This window comes from Dermacentor silvarum, chromosome 10 (assembly GCF_013339745.2).
Source record: "Dermacentor silvarum isolate Dsil-2018 chromosome 10, BIME_Dsil_1.4, whole genome shotgun sequence".
Taxonomy (NCBI): Eukaryota; Metazoa; Arthropoda; class Arachnida; order Ixodida; family Ixodidae; genus Dermacentor; species Dermacentor silvarum.
Genome location: NC_051163.1, coordinates 141,677,366 through 141,703,660, shown reverse-complemented (window position 1 = coordinate 141,703,660; position 26,295 = coordinate 141,677,366). Strand labels below are relative to the sequence as shown.

Sequence of the window (26,295 nt, the reverse complement as noted above, 5' to 3'; positions counted from 1 at the left end):
GTGGCTCCCTGAGGTTCTGCAGGCCTCAGCCCGCATTGAGGCTTTGTGGCATCAGAGGAGACAGGGGGCAGCAATCACTAGTATCGCCACCTTGCACTTCTCCTGCCAGCACGGGCACCGTGGGTTGTCTGCAGTGAAAACACCAAGGCCTGCAGTGCAGAAGCACTGCAGGCATCTCTCGGAAAAAATGCAGGCTGTGCTGGAAGCAAGCAGGGCCGAGACAGCTTCATGGCAAATGGCGCGTGGTACAACTGGACTTATTCTAGAGGGGTTGTCGTTGTGTAGCGAAATGTTACTGTGGCCCCACTGTGCTTGATGGACATCACGAGCATGGAACCTGCCGCCACAGCTGCCATAGAAGTTCCTCTTGACCCCGTGCACAAACAATGCACATCCCAGTGCTTGTACACTGGGATCGGTCGTCAGGGAGCGAGCGTCAACTGCAATTTCTGCCAACTTTAATGTGGCTAGCAGGTCTTGAAGGTGCCCGGGCGTGTCCATGTCTACATAGTTCGGGCACTTGTTCGCCCGTGCCTCGACTACATGAGGGAACTCTTAAAACGCTAAGCAGTCCTGAGGTGCGGGAAAACGATGTACCCACTGCAGCAGCCGTAACAAAGCTGTTCCAGCGATGTCCTGGGCCTTGTTGGATGCAGCTAGGAGGGCCCATCATGGGGTGGACGAGAAGCCATCGGTGATGCCTGCTCACAAAGAACACAAGGCAGATGCAAAGCGTTTACGAATGAGCAAGCGAGCGTACCACCGAACACTGATAGTGTTGAGGCCGTCACACCAGGAAGATAAAAATGTGGATGCATCTGCATATGATGGCATCTACAAGCACTCTCTGATGCCCATCTTGGTGGCGATAAACATGCGAAGCATCAACAAAATCCAATCAATGAGACTATGAAACATCTAAAAACATTATTGTTACGTTTTGCGCCAGACGTGCCGAAAAGGATCAGAGAAGTTCCGGGTGAACGACGTTTATTAACCCATGCTTGTGGGTTCGTGGCTCGGGCAAGGAAGGAGACCACTAGCGAGCGCGACTCTGCTTTTAACACTTAGTGGCGCATGCGCACTTTGCAGAGTGCTCTTATCAATTGAGCGCCAGCCGGCACAACACCACCTCCCCTTTTAATAAAGCACACAGTCAGAGTCCAGCTTGGAATCTATCTGGTGGGCGACGATTTCGCATGGGGTAGCGTCCTGCCTCGGCGGGTGCTGGAGTTGCCTGTCGCGTAACCGGAGTTACCCTGGACGGTTGTTGACTTGAAGGAACTGGTGCGTCGTCAGTCTCGGGAAAAACCAGGAACTCGCCGGTCGTAACTTCACCAGCTGTTCCATGCCTAGGGGTAACGTCCTCTGCAGGCCTCTGTAGCAGCTGATCCTGGTGGCGACGCCAGGTGAAGGTGCCCCTCATGGTGGTTGCACGTACTTGGAAAGAGACGGGTCCTGTTTGAGCAACAATCACAGCGGGAGCCCACTTTGGTTTTCCAGAATAATTACGTGCCAACACGCTGTCGCCTACAACGAAATGACGTTCGCGACACGGACGACTTAGTGCCTGAGAGCACTGTCTGTGTGCTACTCTTTCCCCCACGAGGGCTTTACGGCATCTAGCCGAGTACGTAAGCGTCGTCCCAGGAGCAATGCCGCTGGTGATTCACGAGTCGTCGCATGTGGCATGTTGCGATATGACACCAAAAATTTATGCAGCTTTACCTGCAGTGTTTCTCCTGTGCCATCTTTGCGGAGCACATTCTTTAAGGTCTGAATGAAACGCTCTGCCAGCCCATTGGAGCTGGGGTGGTAAGGAGCCGTGAGGACGTGCCGCGCTCCCATTGCCTGCACGAAGTGCTTGAACTCCTGCGAAGCAAATTGAGGTCCATTATCGGAAACAATTGTTTCAGGGAAACCATAACGTGCGAAGAGCTCGGTCAAACAACGAATCGTGCTTTTTTAGTTGTCGATCGCATTTCGAAAACCTCTGGCCATTTAGAATGTGCATCTACCACCATTAATCAACTCCGGGCTGTCCAGAAGGCCCACGATGCGGCGGTGAGGCTTGGCCTTCCCGTCCCAACGTGGGAGCGGCCCGCAGTCTTGCCCCTATAAAAACGGGGTGAAGATTCTTCAGGACCTAAATAAATGTTACCACCACCACCACCATCTACCACCATTAAAAGCATGGTATTCTGAAAAGGTCCCGCAAAGTCAATGTGAACACGCCGCCATGGTGAGGTTGGCCATGACCAAGGGTGAAGAGGTGCGTTGGTTGGAGCGTTACGTTGCTCTTGACAACTAGCGCAGCTTCTGATACGAAGTTCGAGGTCCGCCTCAAGAGTTGGCCACCACACGTAGCTGGGGGCTAGTTCCTTGCTGCGCACGATGCCGGGATGGCCGTCATGGAGTTCGTCGAGAACGAAGCCTTGCAGCTTTGCAGGGACGACTACTCTTGTGCCCAACATGACGCATCCCTGATGCACCGTGAGTTCGTTGCACCTGCGAAAAAAAGGCTTCAACTGCTCATCCGTGATCGACGTTGGCCATCCCACATTTGTGAATTCCTTCACTTGACAAAGAATTCGGGGTTTACTCGTGGCAGTCGCGATATCTCGACTAGAAACGCAACGAGTCCAATCGCAAGGAATAAAATGCTTCTTCTGTTTCTTTGGTTTCTGCTTCAAGATCTGGCAGCGGCAGACGCGAGCAGAAATCGGCTTCCACGTTCTCGCTCGATTTCTTGAAGATAAGATTGTACGAGTACGCTGCCAACGTAACGGCCCAGCGTTGCAAATGAGCAGCCGCGATTGTGGGAATTCCGGTAGTCGGGCCCAATATTGTTTGAAGAGGTTTATGATCTGTGACCAAGGTGAATGAGCGCCCATAAAGATAGAAGTGGAACTTCTTTATACCAAAAATGATGGCTAACGCTTCCTTTTCCAGTTGACTGTATTTCTTTTCCGCTTCAGACAGCGTTCTTGAAGCGTAAGCAATGGGCCGTGCCCTTCCGTCATCGTAGACATGAAATAGGACTGCTCCTACACCATACGGCGACGCGTCGCATGACAGCCTAAGTTGTCTTTCAGGGTCATAGTGTGCGAGCATAGGCGGTTGTGCCAATAGAGCTTTTACTTGGTTGAACGCTTTTCTAGCATGCTCATCCCAGTGCCACGCTACCTTTTTCTGCATCAGTCTGTAAAACAGTTGAGCTATTGTTGCTAACTGGGGCACGAACTTGCTGTAATAGTTGACAACGCCCAACAAAGATTGAAGCTGCTTCTTTGATTGCGGCTCTGGTGCCTGGAGTAGTGCGTCAACCTTATCTGACAATGGGGAAATTCCTTCAGCGCTGATTTTGTGGCCAAGGTAGTGAAGTTCGCTTTGAAAAAACGAGCACTTCTCTTTCTTTACCCGGACGCCACGGCTTTGAAGACGCTCCAGCAGTGCTTCGATATTAGCCAAGTGGTCTTCTATTGTCTTCCCAGTTACCAAAATATCATCTAGGTAGCAGCAAACACCCTTAAGGTCCTTCAACATCGTGTCCATTATCTTTTGGAAAATCCCCGGCGCGGAAGCGATTCCAAAAGGTAATCTGTTGACAACAAACAATCCCTTGTGCGTATTCAAGGTTAAGTATTGCTTTGAGGCATCAGACATGACCACTTGTTGATAAGCGCGGTTCAGGTCAATCTTTGAAAACTGCGTGCCTCCCGAAAGAGCAGCGAACAAGTCATCGACCTTTGGCAACGGATAACGTGTGGCATCAAGGCACGAATTCACTGTCACCTTATAATCGCCACAGAGGCGTATGCCACCGTCTTTCTTGATAACAGGTACCACTGGCGTTGCGTAATCTGATGTGGCAACGGCTGTTATGATGCCCATTTTTTCCATCTTGGAAAGCTCAGCCTCCACCGACTTTTGCAGTGCGAACTGCACGTTTCTTGCTTTTAGAAACTTCGGTGCCTGATTAGGCTTGAAATACAGCTCGGCCCTTTCTTCTGTAATCATGCCTAACTCATCTTTAAAAAGAGAGCCGTACTTTGTGATCAAAGCATGTAGCCTTTCCTCTAAACGACAAGAAATGGGTGGCTCTGACCTTGGCAGATGGTGGACATTCCAGATTTTGCTCCACTCCAGCCTAATTGCCTGAAGCCATTCCCGGCCCAGCAATGGCGGCCCCTCCTGGTCGACGACGTATAAAGGAAGGCTCGCCGTGTTGCCGCCGTGCTGCACCTTAACCTGTAGGACGCCTTTTGGTATCACCAGGGCTCCTGTATAGGTGCGGAGCTTGACTTCTGTCGGCTCGAGTCTGGCTGATGAAAAAAATTGGCGGTATTGTTTGAAAGGCATGACTGTGACGGCGGCACCTGTATCTAGCTCCATAGAGACCGTCACATCATTTACTTTCATTGGTACCATGATAGGCTCAATACTGGGAGCAGATACGCCATTCAAGGCTACCACTTCCGAGTGGGATACCACCGATAACGTTTTTACAGTGTCCTTGATGGGGCGTTTCCCACGCGACGTGCCGGAGGCGCTACGGCAAACTCGTTGCAGGTGCCCCCTTTTGTTGCACTTATAGCATTTGTCATTTACGTGGGGACATGCTTTGGTGGAATGTTTTGGCGACCCACAGCGAAAACATGCCTGCGACTGGACACTCGAAGTCGCCTGTACCTTATGCATGGGGTTGGCTGCAGGCACACCCGTGCGGGCTTCAGCCGTGCTTTTTGTTGCCGCCTCCATAGCCACCGTGCCCTCTACAGCTCTCTGAAACGTGAGCTTGCTATCCTCAGTGAATAGCACTCGCTGCATATCCTCTCTTAACAAGCCGCACACGAAGCGATCCCGGAAGGATTCGTCTAACACGTTTCCAAAATCACTGGTTCGTGCTAGCTTCCGTAGCTCGGCAACGTAATCAGAAATAAACTCGCCTTCGACTTGCTGCCTCCTGTGGAACTTTGCTCGCTCGCCAATGACCGACGGTTTCGGCGACAGATGGTCCCCCAGGGTCTTCTTTAGCACCTCGAAGCTCTTGGCTGAAGGCAGCTCCGGGGCAACCAGCGATTTCAGAAGACTGTAGGTACTGGGGCCGATGATGCTCAGGAATGCATGTACTCTGTCACCTTTGGGAACGCGGTTGACGATTAGAAACGACGTTAGCCGTTCTTTGTACGACGCCCAGTCATTCTTGGAAACGTCGAATGGTTCCATCTGGCCCAGATGAGCAGCAAACTGCGTCGAACCTGCACTGGCTTCTTCGTTCATGATATCAGTCAGCGAAGAAAAGAAAAAGCAGCACTCTTCAATCGTCGATACTGAACAGAGGCTGAATACCGAGAACACTTGCCTTCCTTGACGCTGCGCAACTCTTCAAAATCCCATCCTCGTCGCCACGTGTTACGTTTTGCGCCAGACGTGCCGAAAAGGATCAGACAAGTTCCGGGTGAACGACGTTTATTAACCTATGCTTGTGGGTTCGTGGCTCGGGCAAGGAAGGAGACCGCTAGCGAGCGCGACTCTGCTTTTAACACTTAGTGGCGCATGCGCACTTCGCAGAGTGCTCTTATCAATTGAGCGCCAGCCGACACAACAATTATTCCTTGGCCAGCTGAGTTTTGCCCTTTCAAAGGAAGATTGTTTCTAGATGTGTCACAGTCTTGAAGATGCAGTGGTTTTGTTTGTTTTTTGTTAGTGCATTGCGTGCTTATTGCCACAAGGTTGGGTATCACCCTATATGTGTTCTCCCATCTTCAATAAATAATTTCAGCCAATAGTCTCTGCTTTAACAAGGGTAGTCATGAGGGCCTTGCTGTTTTGTGTGAATTTTCCTGAATGACTACAAGTGCTCATTCATTTGTGTGTATTGAAGGAAATTGTGGTTTTTATGCAGATTTCAGGCAATGGCAAACGTGGATGTTTTTTACAGCTGTGACATGTACCCGCTTTTCTTGAACTCTTAAGAATTATGTATTATCTTGACATTTTTCTCCAGTGCCACAAAATAGAAATGAACAGTATGCCTTTCATTGTAAACGTTTTTTAACTGTGCTAACCCACACGGACAAAGACGAGGCAGACAAGATGTGCGCGGACTCGCAACTGAGTGTTTAAAGGGTGAAAATGACCTATCTGATTGACCATCCAACCTTGAATAAGTTGACGTCACAAAGTAGCATCTAAAAAGCCTATCTCGCAATCAGCTAGCGACACTGAAGGTTCGCTTACACACCCACGTGTAGTTTTTATCTTAAACGACTCAAACAGCTCCCTAGTACTACAGTCCCTATGACAGTACAAAATTCTAGTTTGTTTAAGCAGTGGAAGGCAAGTGTCCTTGTTTAGTTTTTTTACAGTCATTGCAATGCTTAGCCAGGTGGTAATAACCATCTGAAGAGCAATCTTTTAGATGTTCTTTCAGCCGAACACCTAGCCATCTGACTGATGTATAACAAGAAAAGGGAAATTCATTCACTATATTGCGCAGGCGCAGGGGACAATGGTTGACCCTTGCTTATGCTCAATCTTGCAGACAAAAGGGCTGTGATTAGGTGCCCTGTCAATCACATTCATTACCCTAGCACACAGATGCAACATTTTCTGAGGGGCTGAAAATACTACGCTGACCCCATACCGCTGCGCCACATTCTTCAAATTGTGTGCAACTGTGTTGGTATGGAATCACAGCATATGCTCTTCTTTCCTTGTTATTAGTGCGGTGTGGGTGCACACCACTACTCTTAACTTTCTTTACTAATTTATCACAGGTTGCTGCAATTACAGATTTTGGGTATCCAGGATTCGTCAGCCTAGTCACTCAGAAACCAGCACTTTCCGTTACTACGTGGGGGCATGACTTCTGTAGTGTTGCATCTATTCAAGACAACGCAATTCCGCTCTTGACAATCTTTGAGTGCCTCAAGGAAAAATTGAAGGGGGACTTATGGGGACCGTGGTCGGTAAAACCAACATGTATGGAACAACACCAAACGCAGATGTATGTCTAGAAATTGCAATTCATTCATGTGGGGAAGTTCTGTAGTAAAATTGAGGCCCAGCCCCGACCTACAAAAAGCTTCCTTCACTTGAAGAGACAGTTCTTCAAGCCTACTTCCGGCTCCAAAAATCTGGTAATCATCGACATAACGAAAGACATGGGAAACCATACTACCGATTGTTTTATTAACAGTCCTATTCATTTTAGCTAAGAAGGTGTTGCTGATGGTAGGGGCCACCCTAACACACCCTTGACTTCTGGATGTATTGCTGGCCTCGCCAGCATACATATTTGGACGACAAATACATGCTCAGTAATTCCTAAAAGGCCTCAAGGGAAATGCCACACTGTAAGACAAACCTATGTTCATCATTAAACTCAATAATGCACCCTTTTACTGCTACCATAAGTTCGCCTTGCGGAATTGCATCAAACAAATCCTCAACATCTAGCCACCCTTGGCACCCTCCTGGGTTTTCGTTCTCTAGGTAGCGTACCAAAACAGTAGAATTAGGCACCAAATACGAATCTGCTATCTCTAAATTTGCAAGGCGCTCTTGAAGGAACCCTGCCACAATGTACTGCCATGTAGCCTTTTCTGAAACAATAAAACGTAAAGGTAAGCCAAGCTTGTTGGTTTTCACATAGCAAACAGCTGGAGAGACAACCCGGTACTGTTCTTAACACACGAATGTAACTTACTGAGGTTCAGGTCCTCCAGAAGGGCTATAGCTCTGTCCTTAATCCTTTTGCACTTCACAGAGGTGGGAAGGAAGTTTTTTGCCAATGCGGTACGGGCCTTGTCTAAATACGCTGCCTCTGGAACCACCACAAACATCCCCTCCTTATCGCACTGAAGAAGGCACAAATTAGAAGAAGTCGGGTGTTCAACAAGGCTGCTTAACGTTCCCTGAGTCACATGGTCTTCCTGGTGCACACTTGAGGACTTGGATGCATTCCTGTGTGCACCTCAGGTGGACGTTTTCCGGCATCTCATGGGAGATGCTCCTTGCCATGGACAGCTTCTCGTGGGGGAAGGCACCAGTTCCTGGCAAAATTTCGGGCCCAGTTGCAAAATCCTTCTAAGGTGCTCTGGTAATTCCGCATCATCCACACACATGACCTTTTCTTGCGGTACACTTGCTTTCCTTTTCATTTTCTTTGGCAGTAGAGGGAGAAAAGACGACTGCAACAGTTTCGTAGCTTTGTCTGCCTCTTTCTTCCAGTCCTTGAAGTTCCTGTCAATCCTTCTAGGTTCTTCCCCATCTTTGGTGCAGGCAACGTAAAGGCAGTCTTGTAAGAAACGTGCTTGCCTCCACCACTCTGACCTCCGCGCGTGACCCAACGATCGTGGGTCATAGGGACTGTAGTACTAGGGAGCTGTATGAGGTATTTAAGATAAAAACTACACGTGGGTGTGTAAGCGAACCTTCAGTGTCACTAGCTGATTGCGAGATAGGGTTTTTAGATGCTACTTTGTGACGTCAACTTATCCATAGTTGGATGGCCAATCAGATGTATTCATGTTCCTCTGTATATATGTCATTTTCACCCATTAAACACTCACTTGCGAGCTGCGCACATCTTGTCTGCCTCATCTTTGTCCGTTTGGAATAGCGCAGTTAAATAAAGTTTACCATGCATGTCAACCAATTAGCCCGACTTGGAGCTCTACTTCAGTGTGCCTTTAGTAGAGTTGGAGCATTTTTTGGCAGTGATGTGCCCTCTGTTTGAACCTTTGGCCCTTAGCAAATGGTCTCCTGCAGACATCCACCTTCTGAACATGATCATTCGGCTCTTGGGCACCCCGTCTGAGGAGTTCCTCGAGAAAATTAGCAGTCTCAGTGTGAGTGAGTGACTTGCTGAACCTTGAGCTGAGGGCGAATTCTTTTGAGTGTATTTATTTTGTGTCACAAATGTGTACAACCTGCAACGTAGGGGTGGCGCTAAGTTTTGATGCTTCCTAGGTTCAGCACCCACTGACAGGTGTGCCACATTGCTCGGGCAGCTTTAGTGATTGAAGCGTGCTCTGCTGCGAGGCTCTTTGCCCTTGACTCTTCCCTGGGGGGGTGGCGGCAGACATTGACCAACTCATGCACATCATGAGTGTCACGGGAACGCCTGATGATTCTTTGCTCATGAAAATGACCAGTGAGGAGGTAGATGGACTTCTCTTCTGGCTTGCTTTGCTGCTCGGTCATGGCTCTGTCTTGACTACTAACCGCCTGCCGCGGCTGCACAGTGACAAACAGTGCGCGCGTGTGTGTGTGTGTGCGTGCGCATGTGCGTGTACCATGGCATTGTATGATGTGCTTTTCATAATCTGCGGCAGGTGTGATTTCTAGTCGAGCATGTGGCCAAAGGAGAATTGCAGCATTGGCCGTTGACCCATATCCACTGCTTTGGACATTCTAAGGACACCCATTTTTGGTTTCAATAGCATAGAAGAAAGTGACCTAATATCTACACCACAAAATTTCATGCCTTTGCTATGGCTGCACAACGTTGCTTACACTAACATACCTAAAAAATTTGGTCCCAATTAGAGATGCGAAGTGCGGAAAAAAAACGGGAAAATTCCGGAAAAAAACAAGATTTTTTTCGTTTTTTTTCCCGCACAGTTGGAAAAATTGGCCAAAATTTCCGCGAGGAAAAACGTACAGAAATAAAACTTGGGCAACACCTAGCGTTGAACATGAAAACGAAACGCAGAACGCGAAACCGAAACGTCGCACATGATACCGAAACACCAAACGACGGCTGACCACTCGCCATCGATATCACATAATGTCAGCTCCAGCGTCAGCGTGGCTTCGTCATTCGGGTGCGGTTTCTCATGTTTTGGTGCGCGTTAGTGTTCAATTTTCACTTTCCCTCGTGCACTTGTGCAACCTGTTGCGGAAGTTCGCATATGAAGCCGTGTGGAAGCAGATTCTGCAATGGTACGGCCAATTTCCGACGTGTGGATGCACTTCACTGTCGGGGAGAACTCTTGATCAATGTTTCCATAGTCAAAGCCACGACGAAATAGCCACAGAAGAGACATTTCAGTGTTCTTTGTTCTAACTGCCGTAACAATTCTAAGAAGCCGCACCCGTTCACAGAGAACTGAACATGTTCACGGTAATGCTTCTGGCTTGTCTTCGATTTGTTAAACCCTGCATTCGTTTGTGAAAAGGCAGAAAGCATTTCACTTCTGTTATTTACATAATGAGAGTTATGGCTTTTGACCTTTGGCAATAAACTATTGAGCGTATATTAAAGAACATTTGTTCTTTTCCATTTTTTCTAAAATTTCGGAAAAAAACATGAAAAAAAAAGCTTTTTTCCGATTGCTCAAAATTTCCGGAAATTTTGCATCTCTAGTCCCAAGTTAGTGATAATGTGCCAAAGCAAATGACTTAATTAATAGTTATAAAAACTTAGTACAGCATGGGGAGATCAGCCTATATCGTCTAATTAAGTATTTTCGTTTTACACTTTTCTGTGGGGTATTCAGCTCCATAACAGTAAATGTCCTCATGATGTCCACTGACCGTGAAGATCGTTGCCAAAATATGTGTAATAAATCTGCCATTGAAGTGTGATACACTCGAACCTCGTTATAACGAAACAGGGTATGTTATTCAAACAATCATGTACGAATTGTCCAGGACGCTGGCAAAAGGGCAAATAAATGCCTGACAAAGCGCTAGCACAACGCTCGGCATAACAAAGGTCATCCCCTTGGAATCCCCATAGAGATCTACGTATTTAAAACCTCATTTTAATGAAGTGAAATTGTCCTTCCAGTGGATATAACGAACTAGATTCGTCTCTGAAACCAAAAAATAGCTGACCATTGCATGCCGAGTACATTGCTTTCGTTTGCACTGGTTTGCCGTGGCATTTGAAAACTCCTGCGTCGAATACGCCATGGAGCAGCACTAGTCATTCTCAGCATCTCTCCTGCCTGGCTGCGCGACGATGTATGGCAGTGCGAGTGCAGTCACTTTTCTGTGCAGTGCGCCACAGGCGCAGCTGGCCTCCGAGATCTCCCTGGTGGGTCAGGCTGCGCTGCGGTGGTAGTCCCATGTAGTCGGCAAGGGCTGGCAGCTGGGCGTGGCCTCTGGGAGCACATTGGCGCCGGTGCGTTATAGGAGTCTGTGAGCCGGCATGCCTCCTTAATCACACAGCGGAGTGTTGTGTGCCATGTGCTGCTCGAACGCGACGAGCCAAGTGGCAAGTGAAAGACCATCATATTGGAACAGAAATCGGCTGCCAAAAGCTGTCGCGTCAGGTGCTAAGGAGTTTTCTTGAAATTTCATCGCATGCATGGCCATGTAGTGGTACCGCATGCCACAAAGCTGTCTTTTTATTTCCATGTCTATAACTGTGCACCCCATTGGGCATGTATTGTAGCAAATTGCAATAATCGTTATGACGAAGAAACGGATATAATTTTGGCTCCCCCTTCAACTTCATTATAACGAGGTTCAAGTACTGATGCTTGCATGTGATAAGGACAGAATAGTGACACAGTTTATATTATGCCTAATCGCTCGAGCATTGTCATGTATGCGAGTCCTCTTTATGGTTGTCAAAAATGATATGTGGACATTCATTAGTGTGCAGTGTCCCTTTGGACATGCAACACGGATGTCTTGGCAGTAGGATGTTTGTACCTTGGATCACACTTGGGATACACTCGGTGTTGTTGTCCCCTTGACCTGCCTGGGTGCTAGACTTAAACCAGCTGAACAGGATCATGGAGCTGTGTGGCACGCCCGATGGAGAGCTTCTGGCCAAAATCTCTAGCAAGGAGGTGCGTGCCTCTTGTGTTCCACACCTGAAGGCATGTCATTGATGGCATAGAATTTTATGAAACTCCATTTTGCATGTTGGGCCTGGCATTGGTTACCATGTGTAGCATGGCTTGAATCTCCTCCATTCTGGATGTTGGCAAGCACCACCCTGGAGCATGGACCTTTTGTTGCACCGAGTGTTGCCTCCAGTTTCTATGGGGATGGCTTCTCACTGGTGCTTTGCAAAGCTGAGCACCATAATTCTCTGTGAAATGCTTTTTTAATAATGTTGGGCACCAGAAAGGATTAAACAATATCGCAAATATTGTGGCAGGTCCACCTGCCAGCAGTTTCATGCTGCTGAATGCCATGATTTATTTATTTATTTATTTACCTTGTAATAAAGCCTTGTTTCTCCATGTGCCAACAACAGTTGACTAGGGCGTGACCAAAGTGCATGGTGGCTTGTCTTTGTGGTGGTGGAAGCTGTAGGCACGCAGTTGCCAGCTTAACAGTGGCAGTCTGGTACACAGCTGTCCTTCTTGCACAGTCTCACCGTAATTCCAGCTGGAGCCATTTGGGCTTTGCCACAACCAGCCTTCACAGCCTGCAAGGCCGCATTCGTGCACTTACTGGCAATGTATGCAAAATGTTGGTTGCATGTGCATCCTAACTCAAAGGAACTGTTTGGTCGCTCGATCTGCCTAGGCCAGAGGCGCGATCGGAGATCATTGTTCGGAGCGTGCGTTCGGTTAAGTCACATGTGATTGGCCTAGGCCGCGCCGACATTGTCGGCTGAGGGGCGCGGCAACGTGTTCGATGATGCCAAAATGATGACACGCTCCTGTCAATCATTTTGAAACCGAGCACATTGTCTGCTAGGAGCAGAATGCGTCAAGAGAGGTGAAGTTCGAGCGATCATGCACTCGTTACGAGATCGGCTTCGCATGGCACGTGTGTTGGATTTTATTGGATCTAAATGGTGGCTGCAGCTACAGAAAGGCGCGTTTGGATCCAATTCATAGTCTGATTTGAGAAAATGGCGCTTGCAGTGGGAGGTTCGGTTGTTGCATTGGCATTGCTCGAGCAGGAAGCAGAGCGGTTGGAGGTGTGAAATGCAGTTGAAGAGATGGGAGAAAGCGAATCCCAGCGGCGCTTTCGTTTCTAGAAACTAACAGTGCGTTGGTTGTGCGGCGAACACGACTCCATCATCAGGTGCCAGTGAGCCAGTGGAATGTCGTTGTTCCCTCATGAAAAGCGCGGCACTGTTCCCGTCGTCTTTTTTTTTTCTTTCTTTTCCGCTGTGCGCGATACCACCTTGTGACTATGCAGAGAAACTAATAGTTATGCAGTTGTAGTAGTCATACGTATTACTATTTGAGAATGTGTTTAAGTTACTGAAGTATTAATGCACCAAACAGACGACACAAGAAGAGACATGGATGAGCGCTTACTAACAACTGATGTTTTATTGAAAGAAAAACACAATATATAGGCATATCTGGCGGCGTAACTCACACGTTGTCGCAATTCACATGGTAACCAGGCAAAAAGGCGATAAAAAGATTGTAAACGATGATGGAACTCGAATAAAAGATGACATTCGCGACAATGACACGTGGTGTACAGAGCCACAAGACCATAAAAGATAATGGTTAAGTGGTGCACAAAACAGCACTGTAACCCCATTAGAAAGCTAACGATTAAGATTTTTACCAAGCGCATGCAGGCGGCGCATCAACGTGCTAAGTTCTAACCAAGGGCTTCTAAAAGGACAGTTCACTTGTATACAATATTTGTAACGGTTCGCTGACGCATTCCAGGCCCTTCCTTTTAATGTGGAAGGCTTCCTTCAGCTCACGGGCAACGCTGTCTCGACTTCTCTCCAGAACAATGTTATCTCTTAGGTGAGGCTTGCACCCGCAGTCTTTGCAATGGATGGCCATATTGGATCCAGTCCCTTTCTCTAGTGAGCGTTCATGTTCTTTTAGTCTTTCATTCAAACATCGCCCCGTTTGTCCAATGTAAACCTTTTGGCATGAGAGGGGAATTAGATAAACCACCCCTTCCTTGCATCTGACAAGTGGATCGGTATGCTGGGTTCCGCAGGTCATGCGTTCTGTTTCTTGGTTGTTAACACGAGCGCACAATTTAGCAAGTTTTTGAAGGGGCTGAAAAAACTACCGGGACTTTGAATTTACTCGCGACCTTCTTCAGGTTGTGGGCTACACGGTGAGAGTATGGTGTGACTACGGGTCTTAATCTCCTGGTTTGCTGTTGCGCGTATCTTCTGGAGCAAGGATTCTACTACTGAAGTTAAAACTGTCTGTGGGAATCCCACTTCTTTTAGCCTTTCAATCCGCTGTTGGAAGGCGCTTCGTATACCATGCTCACATGATTTCCTGGCAGCCGATTGCAATGCCGCTGTGGCTATCGCTCTTTTTACTGTCTTAGAGTGGGCTGACTCATAAGAGACGAGCTCTTTTTGCGCTCGGGGGTGGTACTTCCAGTGCACTTCTACTCCCAGGTTGAGCTCGAGGTCAAAAAATTGTAACTTATTGTTTTTTGGTAGTTCACAGGTGTATTCCAAACCATGGCTATGTTTTATAAAAACTTCTAGAATATCTTTGTCAGTTCCTTGATGGTCTGATGGATCCTGTCTGTTTAACAGAATTAGGAAATCATCTACGTATCTGAATACTCTCAATACCTTCTTTTTGTCAAGCATGCTGTTCAAAATACTATCAACGGCCGAGAGAAAAATATTGCTCAAGATAGGGGCTACACATGACCCTATACAAGACGCCCTTCTTCTGAACATAAACCCTATCTTGAAACTGAACTAGCGTGGAACTAAGATAAAACTGTAAAAGCCTAATAAAATTTTCAATTGACATGCCCACAGAATTCTGAAACTGTACAGTGCCTTTCTTTTCAATACATGCCTGAACAGCTAAAAACAGCTCCTTGTGTGAGATAGAATAGAAAAGATCCTTAACATCAACCGAGAAAAAATTACCTACGGTACCGCAGGACTGCAAAAATCGTACCACATCATGGGAGTTTTTTGTCTCGAAGGGATCTTCTACGTTAACTGAACTCAAATGTTTTAAAAGAAACTGGCTAACGTGACGTTGCCAAGATTCACGTTCGCTCACAATACACCATCTCACTGTTTCTTTCAATAAAACATCAGTTGTTAGTAAGCGCTCGTCCGTGTCTCTTCTTGTGTCGTCTGTTTGGCACTTTAATACTTCAGTAACATGCACCAACTAGCCCAACAAATAGTTCTGCTTGAATGTGTTTAAGCTTGAGAAGAAAAATAAATTTTTTATGCAAAGATTTTATTCATTGCAAGGTGAGAAACATTTCATTTTGTAGTATATTGTCGGAAAGCAGACGACAAACGAGGCACGTAAACTTCTAGAGAGTTCACCGCTTGCCGATTGGCTGCTCTCTCCCTCCCATTCTCACAAATTTTGGATACTGCCCACTTTGTGATGTAGCAGCAACTGAACATAGTGTGTTTCGAACAAAAATCTCTGATCGTGCCCTAGGTGCTTTGGAAGTGGTAAAAGCATTTGCTGCTAGTGGCTCCCCTTTTTTTTAGTGTGTGTGTGTGTGTGTGTGTGTGTGTGTGTGTGTGTGTGTGTGTGTGTATGTATGCGTACTACCCTTATCCTTTTATTCTTGTATGTTCATACGTGATAGCTTATAAAGATGTTATGAAGCAGCAGACATTCGGGAGGAAATAATGAAGCTGTGGACTGTGCACAGCATGTCAAACGTGGCAGATGAAAAGATCGCATGGCATGCTGTTCAAAAGTGTAGTCCTCCTGTGCACCTTGAATATGTGCCACTTTCCCGAGCTAGAGTGTGCCCTTGTACCCTCTCCATCACTAGCTGAAGGCTGCTAGTAATTGAGTCTAGACAACGGAATGCTTGCAAGCCAACTTTATGTGTCCGGCCTTTTGCTTACAACTACAGTTTTGAAATTTAAATCACTGCTCGAAAGACGCTCCATCAGCACTTTGGTCAAACCAAATTAACTTCATTTTTTTTAAATACCTCACTTTATCCGTAAAGTTGCATGAGACTGATTTATTTTCTCCTTTAGAAGCAAGCTGCCGAAACACACATTGGCGCACATGTATAGCGCCATTTTTTAGGACTAGTTTGTTATTTTTGTTAGTACCTGCGACAGCCACTGGATGGCATTACGGGGGGAGGCAGATCCGTTGCTGCTAGTTGGCGCATTCTACTGTGAGTTACTGTAGAGATGGACATCCACCTTGAACAGCGTGTCAATGTAAAATTTGTGTAAAGGTTGGTGTCACTGCTCAAGCTTGGCAAGTCTGCCACATATGCATGTGAGCTTCTTCGGGGCATTTACAGACATTATTGTGGGCATTTGAGTGGCACAAGAGGAGGGAGAGAGGTTCATCTCGGGAGCCCTGCCAGGAGAAGCTTTCTCCAACTCCAAGACCTGAAAAAGCATTGAAAGCTGAGTGTGGATTGCAAAGAAGACTACTTTAACTGCACAATGTTAAATGACCTTCCCTTTTTTCATGAACTCTGTCTTTGAACTTTACAGTCAAAGGTTGTAAAAGGAGGGGTTTGGTTGCAAAAGCCACATTAAATGGCCACTTGACTAGGCCCTCCATATTGGAGTCTGATCAGGTAGCATGTTAATAAAGCAAAATTACGGTCACTGACCAAGTCACAATTAGTTTTGATGTTTTGGAACTCGTACGAGTTCCTTCGTCACAATGCAGTAAACTAGGGTCGTAGTCGGTTTGTATACATAGTGCATGAGAGTGAAGATAAACTTGGGGCATGGTGCCATCCGTCCGGTTAATAGTGTTAGCTGTCAATGCAGCCAGGTATTTGGGTGTGCTAATCACGAGTACACTTTCTTGGAGCACCCACATCGATTGTCTGCACTAAGACATGTAATAAACTTGGCTTCCTTTGAGAAAGATGAAAGAGTCTCCTTCTCTCACGTCAAGCTAAAGTGTATCATTAACTGGGGTGGGACTCCTGCGCCAATTGCGCATTTTTGATACAGACGCAAATTCCTGCGCCAAACACAGAAAATTGACCAAAATTGCGCCACGCTGCGCCAGAACGGCTTCGGCAGTGGCCGCGAACAGCGAGCGGATTCGTTCTCCGAAAGAGAGTGCAGCCATTCACATTACGCACACTGCATGACGGCACCTCCCGCAGAGTTTCTTGTCATTTTTGTGCTTATAATAATGGACTTTTCGGCGCTTCCGGCCGGCGCGCGCGTGGCCACTGCTGGCTGTTGTCGCTGCTGTCGGAACGGCTAGGGCAGCTATGTTGAGAGTGTGCTAGAATATGGTTGAGTGGGCCAAGCGACGCAGCACCCCTTAGCGGAGGTACAAAAACAAAAAGCAGGCTGAGAGCGCTGCGAGCGAACTAGATATTTCGGAGGCATGCGCTGCAGCGGGGGTTGAAGCGGGCTGTGCCCCCAAGGCCAGTATGACATAAAACTATTTCAATCTGATATTATGCCCATATGGTTGACGCGTGAGCCATTTTGACCTATCACAAAGGGCCAACGGCAGATTTGGAATAAAAAGTCGCAGTATCGCCCGAAAGACGAAGCATCGATTGCGATAGGAAATTAGTGGACAGCTATACAAAGCAAGGCTAGTAGTTTTATTGGCCATATAAAAAGCATTGGCATACTAACCGAATTAACAAGCATGGTGTCACGCGCGCACAAGTAAACAGGAACACATCTCACTCGATTACCGCAGAAAACTCGCTGTGAAAACGCTGGAGTGAGCAAGTGCTGCTGCAGCAACGAGCCAATTCACCTATGTGCTTGCTGCCTCGCTTCAACGAGAACTAAGGGGGGAAAAACAGAGGACACGAAGCTATCAGCACTCGCACCATGTCCCTATTGCAGATTGCTTTCAAGATAGGGCCCACGTGGCCGCGCCATACGCAGCAGCCGCCGGAGTAGAACGACCCCTCCCCCCGATGCTTTGCGCGCGATGGAAGACGGCGCACTTCGTCCCCGCTTTCCTCACTCGCGCACGTGAGATTGAGCCGCCATCATCGGCTCATCCTCACGCTTTCATTCGCACATATAGTATACGGCGCACGGTGATGTTAACGCCCCTGGACTTTGTATGGAACATCACGGCGACAGCGACGCCAGAAATGCGCCTGGAGTGTCCATATAATTGCTATCGCAGCAAAAACAGATCAGAATAGTTTTACATTATACCAGCCCAGGGTTGATTGTGGCTCTCTGTCTGATATTTGGTGACCCATAAGTTACTTGAGAACATTTTCCGCTGTTGTCGTGAGCGTAGGCACGGGACTATATAGTTTGATCGTTGTACAACCGATCTTTACAGAAAAGCATGGGCCGAGCCACCGCTGAACCCACTCCTTCATATTCTAGTAGGCTATAGCTACAAAGTGCGCTTCTACTACGATCTTCCTGTTGGTTTATTCTGTGTCTCGTCGTGGTTTCAAAGTGGTTTCCATTATTCAACCAAAATTCACATTGGCCTGCTCTAAACTATTCAATATGAAATTTGATCTGCTCCAAAATGAAATTTAGTTTCATTTGGAGCAGATATATATATATATGCTATTTTGTCTGCTCCAAACTGCCCCAAAATGCATTTTGACATGCTCCAGAAATTGCGCCAAAATTACTTTAGACAGTCCCACCCCTGCATTAGAGAGGTTGGCCAGTGCTCGAGTAAGCTGCAGTAGTTGGGGATTCTTTCCATGCTATTGTTATTGAAAAGTAGAGTGCATTCAGCATTTGGCTGCTCCCTTTATTTTATCGGAATATAAATCTTCTTCGTCGATAACCAGTATAATAGAGTGACTGCAGTTACAACTTGACTGTACAATTGCTTCGCTGTACTGTATCACGATAATATTGCCTTAAATTGCGAAACTTATTGCCACCATAAAGTCTTAGAACACTGAAGTGCTTCCCGTGAACGAAGCTGTTCGAGCACTTTCATTCAACTGGTGACTGCAGCTCCTTACCCCGTGCGCTAGTGTTGATGCTTCCCCACAACCAGGGGCGCGATCTTGTACGCGTTCCAAAATGGAACGGAGGCGTTCCGTTCCATCGAGCCGCACACGATTGGTCAATTTGAACGTCGCGGTTGAAATTGACCAATCGTGTGCGGCTCGATGGAACGGAACGCCTCCGTTCCATTTTGGAACGCGTACAAGATCGCACCCCAGGAAACCCACCAGTTTATAAGACTAGTACAAGCAGCCTCCCTGCCATGCATGTGGCTTTGCAGAGGCGCTGAGCAACACGAGAAGAAGGTGAGAGCAGGAGCTAATGTTTCAACAAGTTGACTTGTCTTCAAGGCGACATATGCTCTCCTCGGCATAGTATATATAGGTAGGGTTCTTCTAAAGAGGAGAGAAGGTAAGGCGGGTGGGTGAGGTAACAAGCGAGAGTGTGTTGGTGGCGAGGGTGTAGAATTGAAAAGAAAGGAATTTTAGGCAGGGGGGTGCCGTGTGTTAGCCGGTTGACATGTCATTGTAGGTTCCTCTTTTTGTGGAAGGGGCCTGGACGACGGAGAGAGGGGGGGCGGCATCTGTTCCACTGGTGGTCAGTGAACTATCGTATCTGACAGAGCGAATAAAAGTAGCTGCAGAAAAATGGTGCTTGTGGGGAAAAGAGGGAGGAGGGGGCAAATAAAAGAATGAAAGGAATGAGTGAAAGCAAAGGGAGGTTGGAATATTATTGACAATCGATTAACGAAAAAAACAACTAAGCAACTCAATGAAAAATAACCAAGTGCTGTTGCATATGCTTTGAAGTTTAGCACAGCGAATGCAAATAGATTCTTAAGCTCCCTTACAAACTTTCATGCCTATTGGTTGCAATGTCTTGAACTTGTGAGAAGACGTGATGGCGTTTGGTTTCCCACATTTATTTATCCACTTTCACAGACGCTGTTGCTCTTGCCGCCGTTCTTGCTGTCTTGTCGCCGTTCTACTCTTGTGCTCAGCTCGAACATGCGCAGCAGCCGAGGCGCAACATCGTCGTCGAGACGCTGACGGCTCGCCATAGGGCCCCTCTAGCGAGGTAGCCAGTGTGCGAAGGAGCGATCTCTATGAGCAGCTGGTAGGTTCTGCTGTTGCGAAGCGCATTCGTCTGGTGTTTGTGGATGGCCTGTTGTCTTCAGGAACGGCGTCGGTGTCGAGGAAGGCCGGCTTAATGCGGTCAACAGAGACACTGTCTTCGCGTCCATTAAGAAGCAGGACGAAATGCTTCGGGCAACGCTTGATGGCTTTAAAGGGCCCGTCGTAAGGCGGCTGCAGTGATGGTCTGACTGCATCGTGCCGTACAAATACGTGTGTACAATCACGGAGAGCACGACTGATGAAAGATGGGCGTGAGTGTTGACGCGGCAGAGTATGAGACGTTTCTCATGGCATTCCCGAGGCGGCTGGCAAAATCGGCAACGTCCAGTGGTGGTATTGGTGACGCCTCGAAAAACTGGCCAGGAAGCCTTAAGGTCGTGCCAAAAACGAGCTCAGCTGAGGAGCAGGACACGTCCGTACGTATTGTGCTGCGAAGGGCGAGGAGAACGAGTGGTAGTCGCTCCGTCCAGGGTATCGGTGATCGTGAGGCCATGAGCGAGGCTTTGAGTTGGTGGTGAGATTGCTCAACCATGCCGTTCGACATCGGTGTGGTAGGCCATCGTCTTGGTGTGGTTGACACTAAGCATCCGGGACAAAGTGCGGAAGAGTGCAGAGTCAAATTGACGACCTCTATCTGTTGTGATGGTCTTGGGAACTCCGTAACGGCTTATCCACATGGTGATGAGTCCGCGGGCAACTTACTCTGCCGTGATGTTGGTGAGCGGTAGTGCCTCACGCCACCGCGTGAACCGGTCAACGCACGTTAACATATACCGGCTGTTGTTCGATGGGGGCAAAAGGCCTACGAGGTCCAGGTGTACGTTACTGAACCGCGAGTCTGGAGGCGTAAAGGTACCCAGTGGGCTCACTGTGTTACACTGGACTTTGGTTTGCTGGCATTTGAGGCAAGCACGTGTCCAGCGACGGACGTCGATGTTCATTCGTGGCCATAGATATCGCTCTGTGACGAGGCTTTGAGTCGCACGTAGGCCGGGGTGCGACAAGAAATGCAAGGCGTTGATGAAGCTGCAGCGAAATGATGCTGGAACATACGGTCGAGGACGTCCGGTAGAGGTGTCGCAAATGAATGGAATTGCGCAGCCTGGAAGTTGGACATCTTCGAACTTGGGGGAGTTCTCTTAGAGTCATAGAACTTGAAGTTCGCTGTCCTCGCGTTGTGCAGTAGCCATGGCTGCAAAATTGACTGGCGGGCGCTCATCCACCGTTGCGTTGATTTCTATTCGGGATAGTGCGTCAGCAACAGGATTGTCTTTGCCACTGATGTGTCGGATATCGCTGGTAAACTCTGATATATAGGCAAGTTGGCGGATCTCACGTGGAGTGTGGGAAGAGTTGGTAGCGGTCGAAAGACACGTGAGCGGCTTGTGGTTGGTGAGGATGTGGAATTTCCGACCTTTGAGGAAATGGCAAAAATGCTTGACAGCCAATTAGGCCGCCAGCAGTTCGCGATTGAATGTGCTGTAACGGCGCTCGGTCTGTGAGAGCTTCCGGGAGAAGAAAGCGATCGGCTGCCAAACTCCATCGACCAACTGCTGCAGGACTGCTCCAATGGCGACGTCCGAGGCATCCACGGTGAGTGACGTGCTGGCGTCGCACTTTGGGTGCGCGAGGAGTGTTGCATTGGCGAGCGTTTCCTTGATGAAACTGAAAGCTGTCGCGCTGCGCCTGTCCAGAGGATGGAAGCGTTCGGCTTCGTTTGACCGGACAGAAGTGCATCGAGCGGTTGCAAGATAGCAGCGCAGTGGGGAATAAACCGCTGGTAATAGTTGGCAAGCCCGAGGAATTCACGCAGTTTCTTCGTAGTTGTTGGTCGTGGAAACTGTAATATAGCTTCCACGTGCGCGGCTGGTGGAGAGATCCCACGGGAATCCACGCGATGGGCAAGGAAGTCCAGTGAAAAAACTCCGAACTCGCTCTTCGGTCCGTTGACGACTAGTCCGTAGTTGCGGAGCCGCGTGAAAACCTGATGCAGGTGAAGTTTGTGATCTGCTTCTGAGGTGCTGAAGACGAGGATGTCGTCGATGTACGCGAAGTATGTATTCAAACATGCCAAAAGGTGTTATTATGGCAGTCTTCGGTACATCGGAAGGCTCGACAGGTATTTGGTGGTATGCCTTCACTAAGTCGATCTTGCTGAATACAGTGCAACTGTGCAGCAATGCCGTGAAGCCCTGGATGTGTGGTATTGGGTAGCGGTCCGGTACCGTCACTTTGTTGAGGGCGCGATAGTCACCGCACGGTCTCCAGTCACCTGATGACTTGGGGAACATGTGTAGCGGTGATGACCAGGTACCAGAAGAGGGGCGGACGTATCCGAGCTCAAGCATATGCTCGAATTCTTGCCTTGCGATCTTGTAACGGTCAGGAGCAAGACGACGAGCACGTGCAAACACCGGTGCTCGTAGTGTCACAATGTGGTGAGTGACGTGGTGGCGTACCGGGTCTTCAAGAGATGGAGCAAGGAAGAGATTGGGAAATTCTTCCAGAAGTGTAGACCACAGCGGAGAGACTTTGGCATGAGCTTGCACGAGACGCAAAGGTGGTAAACTTGATGTCACGCCTTGAACTGTTAGGTGGGTCTCAGAATCTAGGAGACGGCTATGTCGTAGGTCTACCACAAGCTTAAAATGCCAAAGAAAATCTGCACTGATGATTGGTACACGCACGTCAGCGACTAAGAAAATCCATCGAAATGTGCGTCTCAAGCCAATGTCAAGCATAACGGACCTGTGTCTGAAGGTCCTTATGGTTGAACGATTGACAGCAGTGACAGTCAGACGACGTCGGCGGCGGTCCTCCAGCGTAGGAGGAACGACACACACTTCGGCACCTGTGTCGATGAGGTACCGGACTTTCGTGACGCGATCAGTGACGTGGAATAGGCGGCTGTATGTCAGGCCTGAAACACTGGCCGCCGTCAGTGCGTGGCCCGTGCGTTTCCCACAAACTGGCATGGCTGATTGCACTGACGAGCACGTGCTCCGTATCGGCGGTGGTACCAGCAGACGCTGCGAGGCAGACTTGGTGATCTGTCGCGGCTTTGGTGTCGCTGTCGTGACGCACTGCCTCGGTGGTCTGCTTTGAGCGAGCTGAGTTCAGCGGCCAGCTGGTCCACTTTGCGGTTGAGCTCCTCGTTAGCTTCAAGGAGACGGTCCAAGCGGGCGTCGCGGACCGGCGGAAAGAGGGAAGAGTCCTGTTGTCTCTCAATTCCAGATATGGCCGGGGTGCCGACATCCATAATTTTGTCGGCCATCTGTGCCAGTGAGTCAAGGGTTTCTGTGGAGGACACGCTCAAGATCATCCGCACCTGCTGTGGCAGTCACTGTAGGAAGAGCTCCCGTAGAATGGATGCGTCCAATGCAGCAGACTGGTGCCCAATCAGATGCCGCATGCGACGCAGAAGCTCCGTGGGCTTTCGGTCACCGAGCTCCTCTGCGGTGAGTAGAGTAGCTGCTGCAGCCTACGGTGTTCCGACTGGGTTGTCCGCCGTATAAGCTCTGTTTAAAGAGTGTCGTAGGGTATGTCAGGAGGCGGAAAGCGCAGAATGCCCCTTACAATGGCGATGACAGCAGGTGGTAAAGCACCGTTGACGTAGTCGTACCTTGCTGTGTGCGATGTTACTCGATGTCGTCGGAAGAGAGGCTCGACGCTCAGAAACGAGAGTTCTGAGTCCGACTGCCAAAACTCCGGTAGCTTGAGAGTAGCGACGACAGGTTCGGGTATCGTGGGATTCGGTGTGACGTTGCTGTTGGGTGTGGTGTCCATGATCAGCCAGAATGAACGAGGCTGAAGGCGTTTACCGTGGACACTCGGTGCGTTGGCGAAGGAACGGGCAGGTGGCGCATTGGTGTCGGAAGTCCTGGGTCACCACTTGTGGGAAGACGTGATGGCGTTTGGTTGCCCACATTTATTTATGCACTATCACAGATGCTGTTGCTCTTGCCGCCGTTCTTGCCGTCTTGTCGCCGTTCTACTCTCGCACTCAGCTCGAATGTGCGGAGCAGCCGAGGCGCAACATCATCGTCGTCGAGACGCTGACGGCTCGCCATAAACTTATGGATGAGGTACGATTCTCTATATTTTCTGTCTCGCGCAGAACGGAAATTTGACTGTAGTATGTAGAGTTTAAGTTCATCAATGTTATGACCTGGTTGGTTGAAATGCTCGGCGATGGCTTTGGGAAGTTCATTGATTGTCCCATTTCGCCGATATATTGTTTCTTGCAGAAGGAACACTCAAGCATATAAATTACATCGGAGCTAGTGCAAGTAAAGCTAGTTTTCACTTTGTGTGTGTAGCTATTTGCGGTGCTTTTAATTTTAAGGTCACTTTGAAGGTGCCTGCAGGTTTTGCACCTGGGGCATTTCCATCTCCCGCATTCCCCGTGTTTTCCCTGGATTTGTGCCGACGAAAGATGAAGGAACAAGGTGAGCGCCCTCTGCTTTCCTTGGCACACGTAGCATTAATTGGCGACAGTCATTACAAGTACATTCACAAACACTTCCCGCCAGGCCAAAATTTACCACACATTAGCTTTAAGAGTGGCGCTACGACACGCACCATTCGAGATCTCATTGCCGCAGCACCACAGCACATCACACATTTCATCATTCACTGCAGGACTTATGACCTGAACCATGACACAGGTGACACCACAATTGAGGCCACGAAAACACTCATAAACGACTTGCACACCAACAAACCAAACGCAAAAATCACCTTGACTACAGTACTTCCCAGGATCGCAAACAAGCACAGGCCACTTATTCAACAATCAGAGACACTCCTAGCTCACGCACCACGTACATGTAAGCTCAATGATTTTCTTCTGGACATTGGACACCAACACGAAAATGTCGATGTCATCCACCATGCTGAAATACACCAGGACCTAGACATTCTGCTCGCCCGGAACCGACTGCACCCCAATTTTTATGGTGTCAAGGTAATTGCTAACAACATCAAGTATAGGCTCAGGAGCTCATTTAAACTGACGCAGCCAACAACACCAGTAAAGCCTCCGTCCCAGTTAGCTACAACACAGAAACACACGCCTGAACTCCTGAACACCAGCTCGTACGCATGCTCCGCTGAAGCTAGAACCCAAGAAGCAACGGTGGATGCGGAACCAACACCACCTGAACAACGCCCGCTCATACGGAAGCCCACAACTACCCTTCACGCAAACAGCTATATACACTAACATGCAGACAGATACACAGACAGACACCGGTGCACGCCTCGACAAACCAACAAAGAGTAAAAAGACACCACCTAAAGTTGTTTCGCCCCCGAGGTCTGCCCGAGCCAAACAGAAATGACAACCACAGCAAATCTCGCTCTTTCCTCCAATCGCTCAAACTCACTGCCAAACAGACAAATTACAGATTTCATCTAAAAACCTACGATAGCTGCATAAAACAGGAAAATCCGAAAGGCCTTAGAATTAAGGTTAGATGTGCCCTCCAGGCTATTATTGAAGTGGAATGCTGTCCTAGAATATGCATCGCTTTCTTTAATTGAGATTCTCCAAGAACACTGCCAGGAACAACTTGTGATAATTACTAATCAGCTTGACAGCATAAATTTGTCTGAACCGGAAAAAAGAGAACTGGAACAATTCGTCGAAACTAGGGAGGGAAACCTACCTCATAAATACCAACACAAAGGTATTGGAGCTGCAGATCCACCTAAGAAAACTACTAGGACCCCTACAGCACATAGTTCCGCCGATAGCGCTAAGAGCGAGCATCCAGAGCACTGCAGCAACGTAGTAGACACATCACAGAGTTTAAATCCCGATGAAGTTAATCTCCTCAATTGTGGTCTAACGTTTTGTCCCACGAACAACGCAGTAAATGAGTATGAACTCCACAAAGATATTGTCACGAAGATAATTGATCGGGGCTCGCCGAAAGAGAACAGCCGTCTTTAATGATGGCCGACACTCAAGAGAACGCGCGCACACCTGCGCCCTTCGTCGTCTTCTCTCTGGCGATCTTGTGCCTGTAGTGGGCAGCTTACTTCGCGTCATTACTCCCCACGTGAAAAGCGACCATCCCGGTCGCCGGTTGGATAGGGTAAAGGGCGACAGAGGGCATGGGAGAGAGTTGATCAGAGGGGCACTTCTTCGCGGGCGTAGTACGGCTTCATCCGTACTGCATGCACAATCTCGGCTCGAGCTCATATTAGTACTCTGAGGGACGACCTCATAGTTCACGTCGCTGAGTCGCCTGACGATCTTGTACGGGCCAAAGTATCTGCGCAGTAATTTTTCTGACAACCTCTGATGACGAACGGGTGTCCACACCC

The 26,295-nt window shown here is 48.4% G+C and overlaps 1 protein-coding gene across 10 annotated transcripts in view; it reads left to right on the top strand.

Annotated features, from left to right (window-relative positions):
- LOC119431015 (mitogen-activated protein kinase 14A-like) overlaps positions 1 to 26,295 on the top strand; it is a 398,975-nt gene that overhangs the window by 260,894 nt on the left and 111,786 nt on the right. For 4 of the 10 annotated variants that reach the window (XM_049656879.1, XM_049656873.1, XM_049656872.1 and 1 more), the window contains one exon: positions 11,737 to 11,846. In XM_049656879.1, coding sequence (XP_049512836.1) covers positions 11,737 to 11,846 — 110 coding nt within the window. Of the gene's footprint in view, positions 1 to 8,778; positions 8,859 to 9,091; positions 9,172 to 11,736; positions 11,847 to 26,295 lie in introns of all 10 variants that reach the window. The other 6 variants (XM_049656875.1, XM_037698484.2, XM_049656876.1 and 3 more) reach the window with 3 other exon arrangements.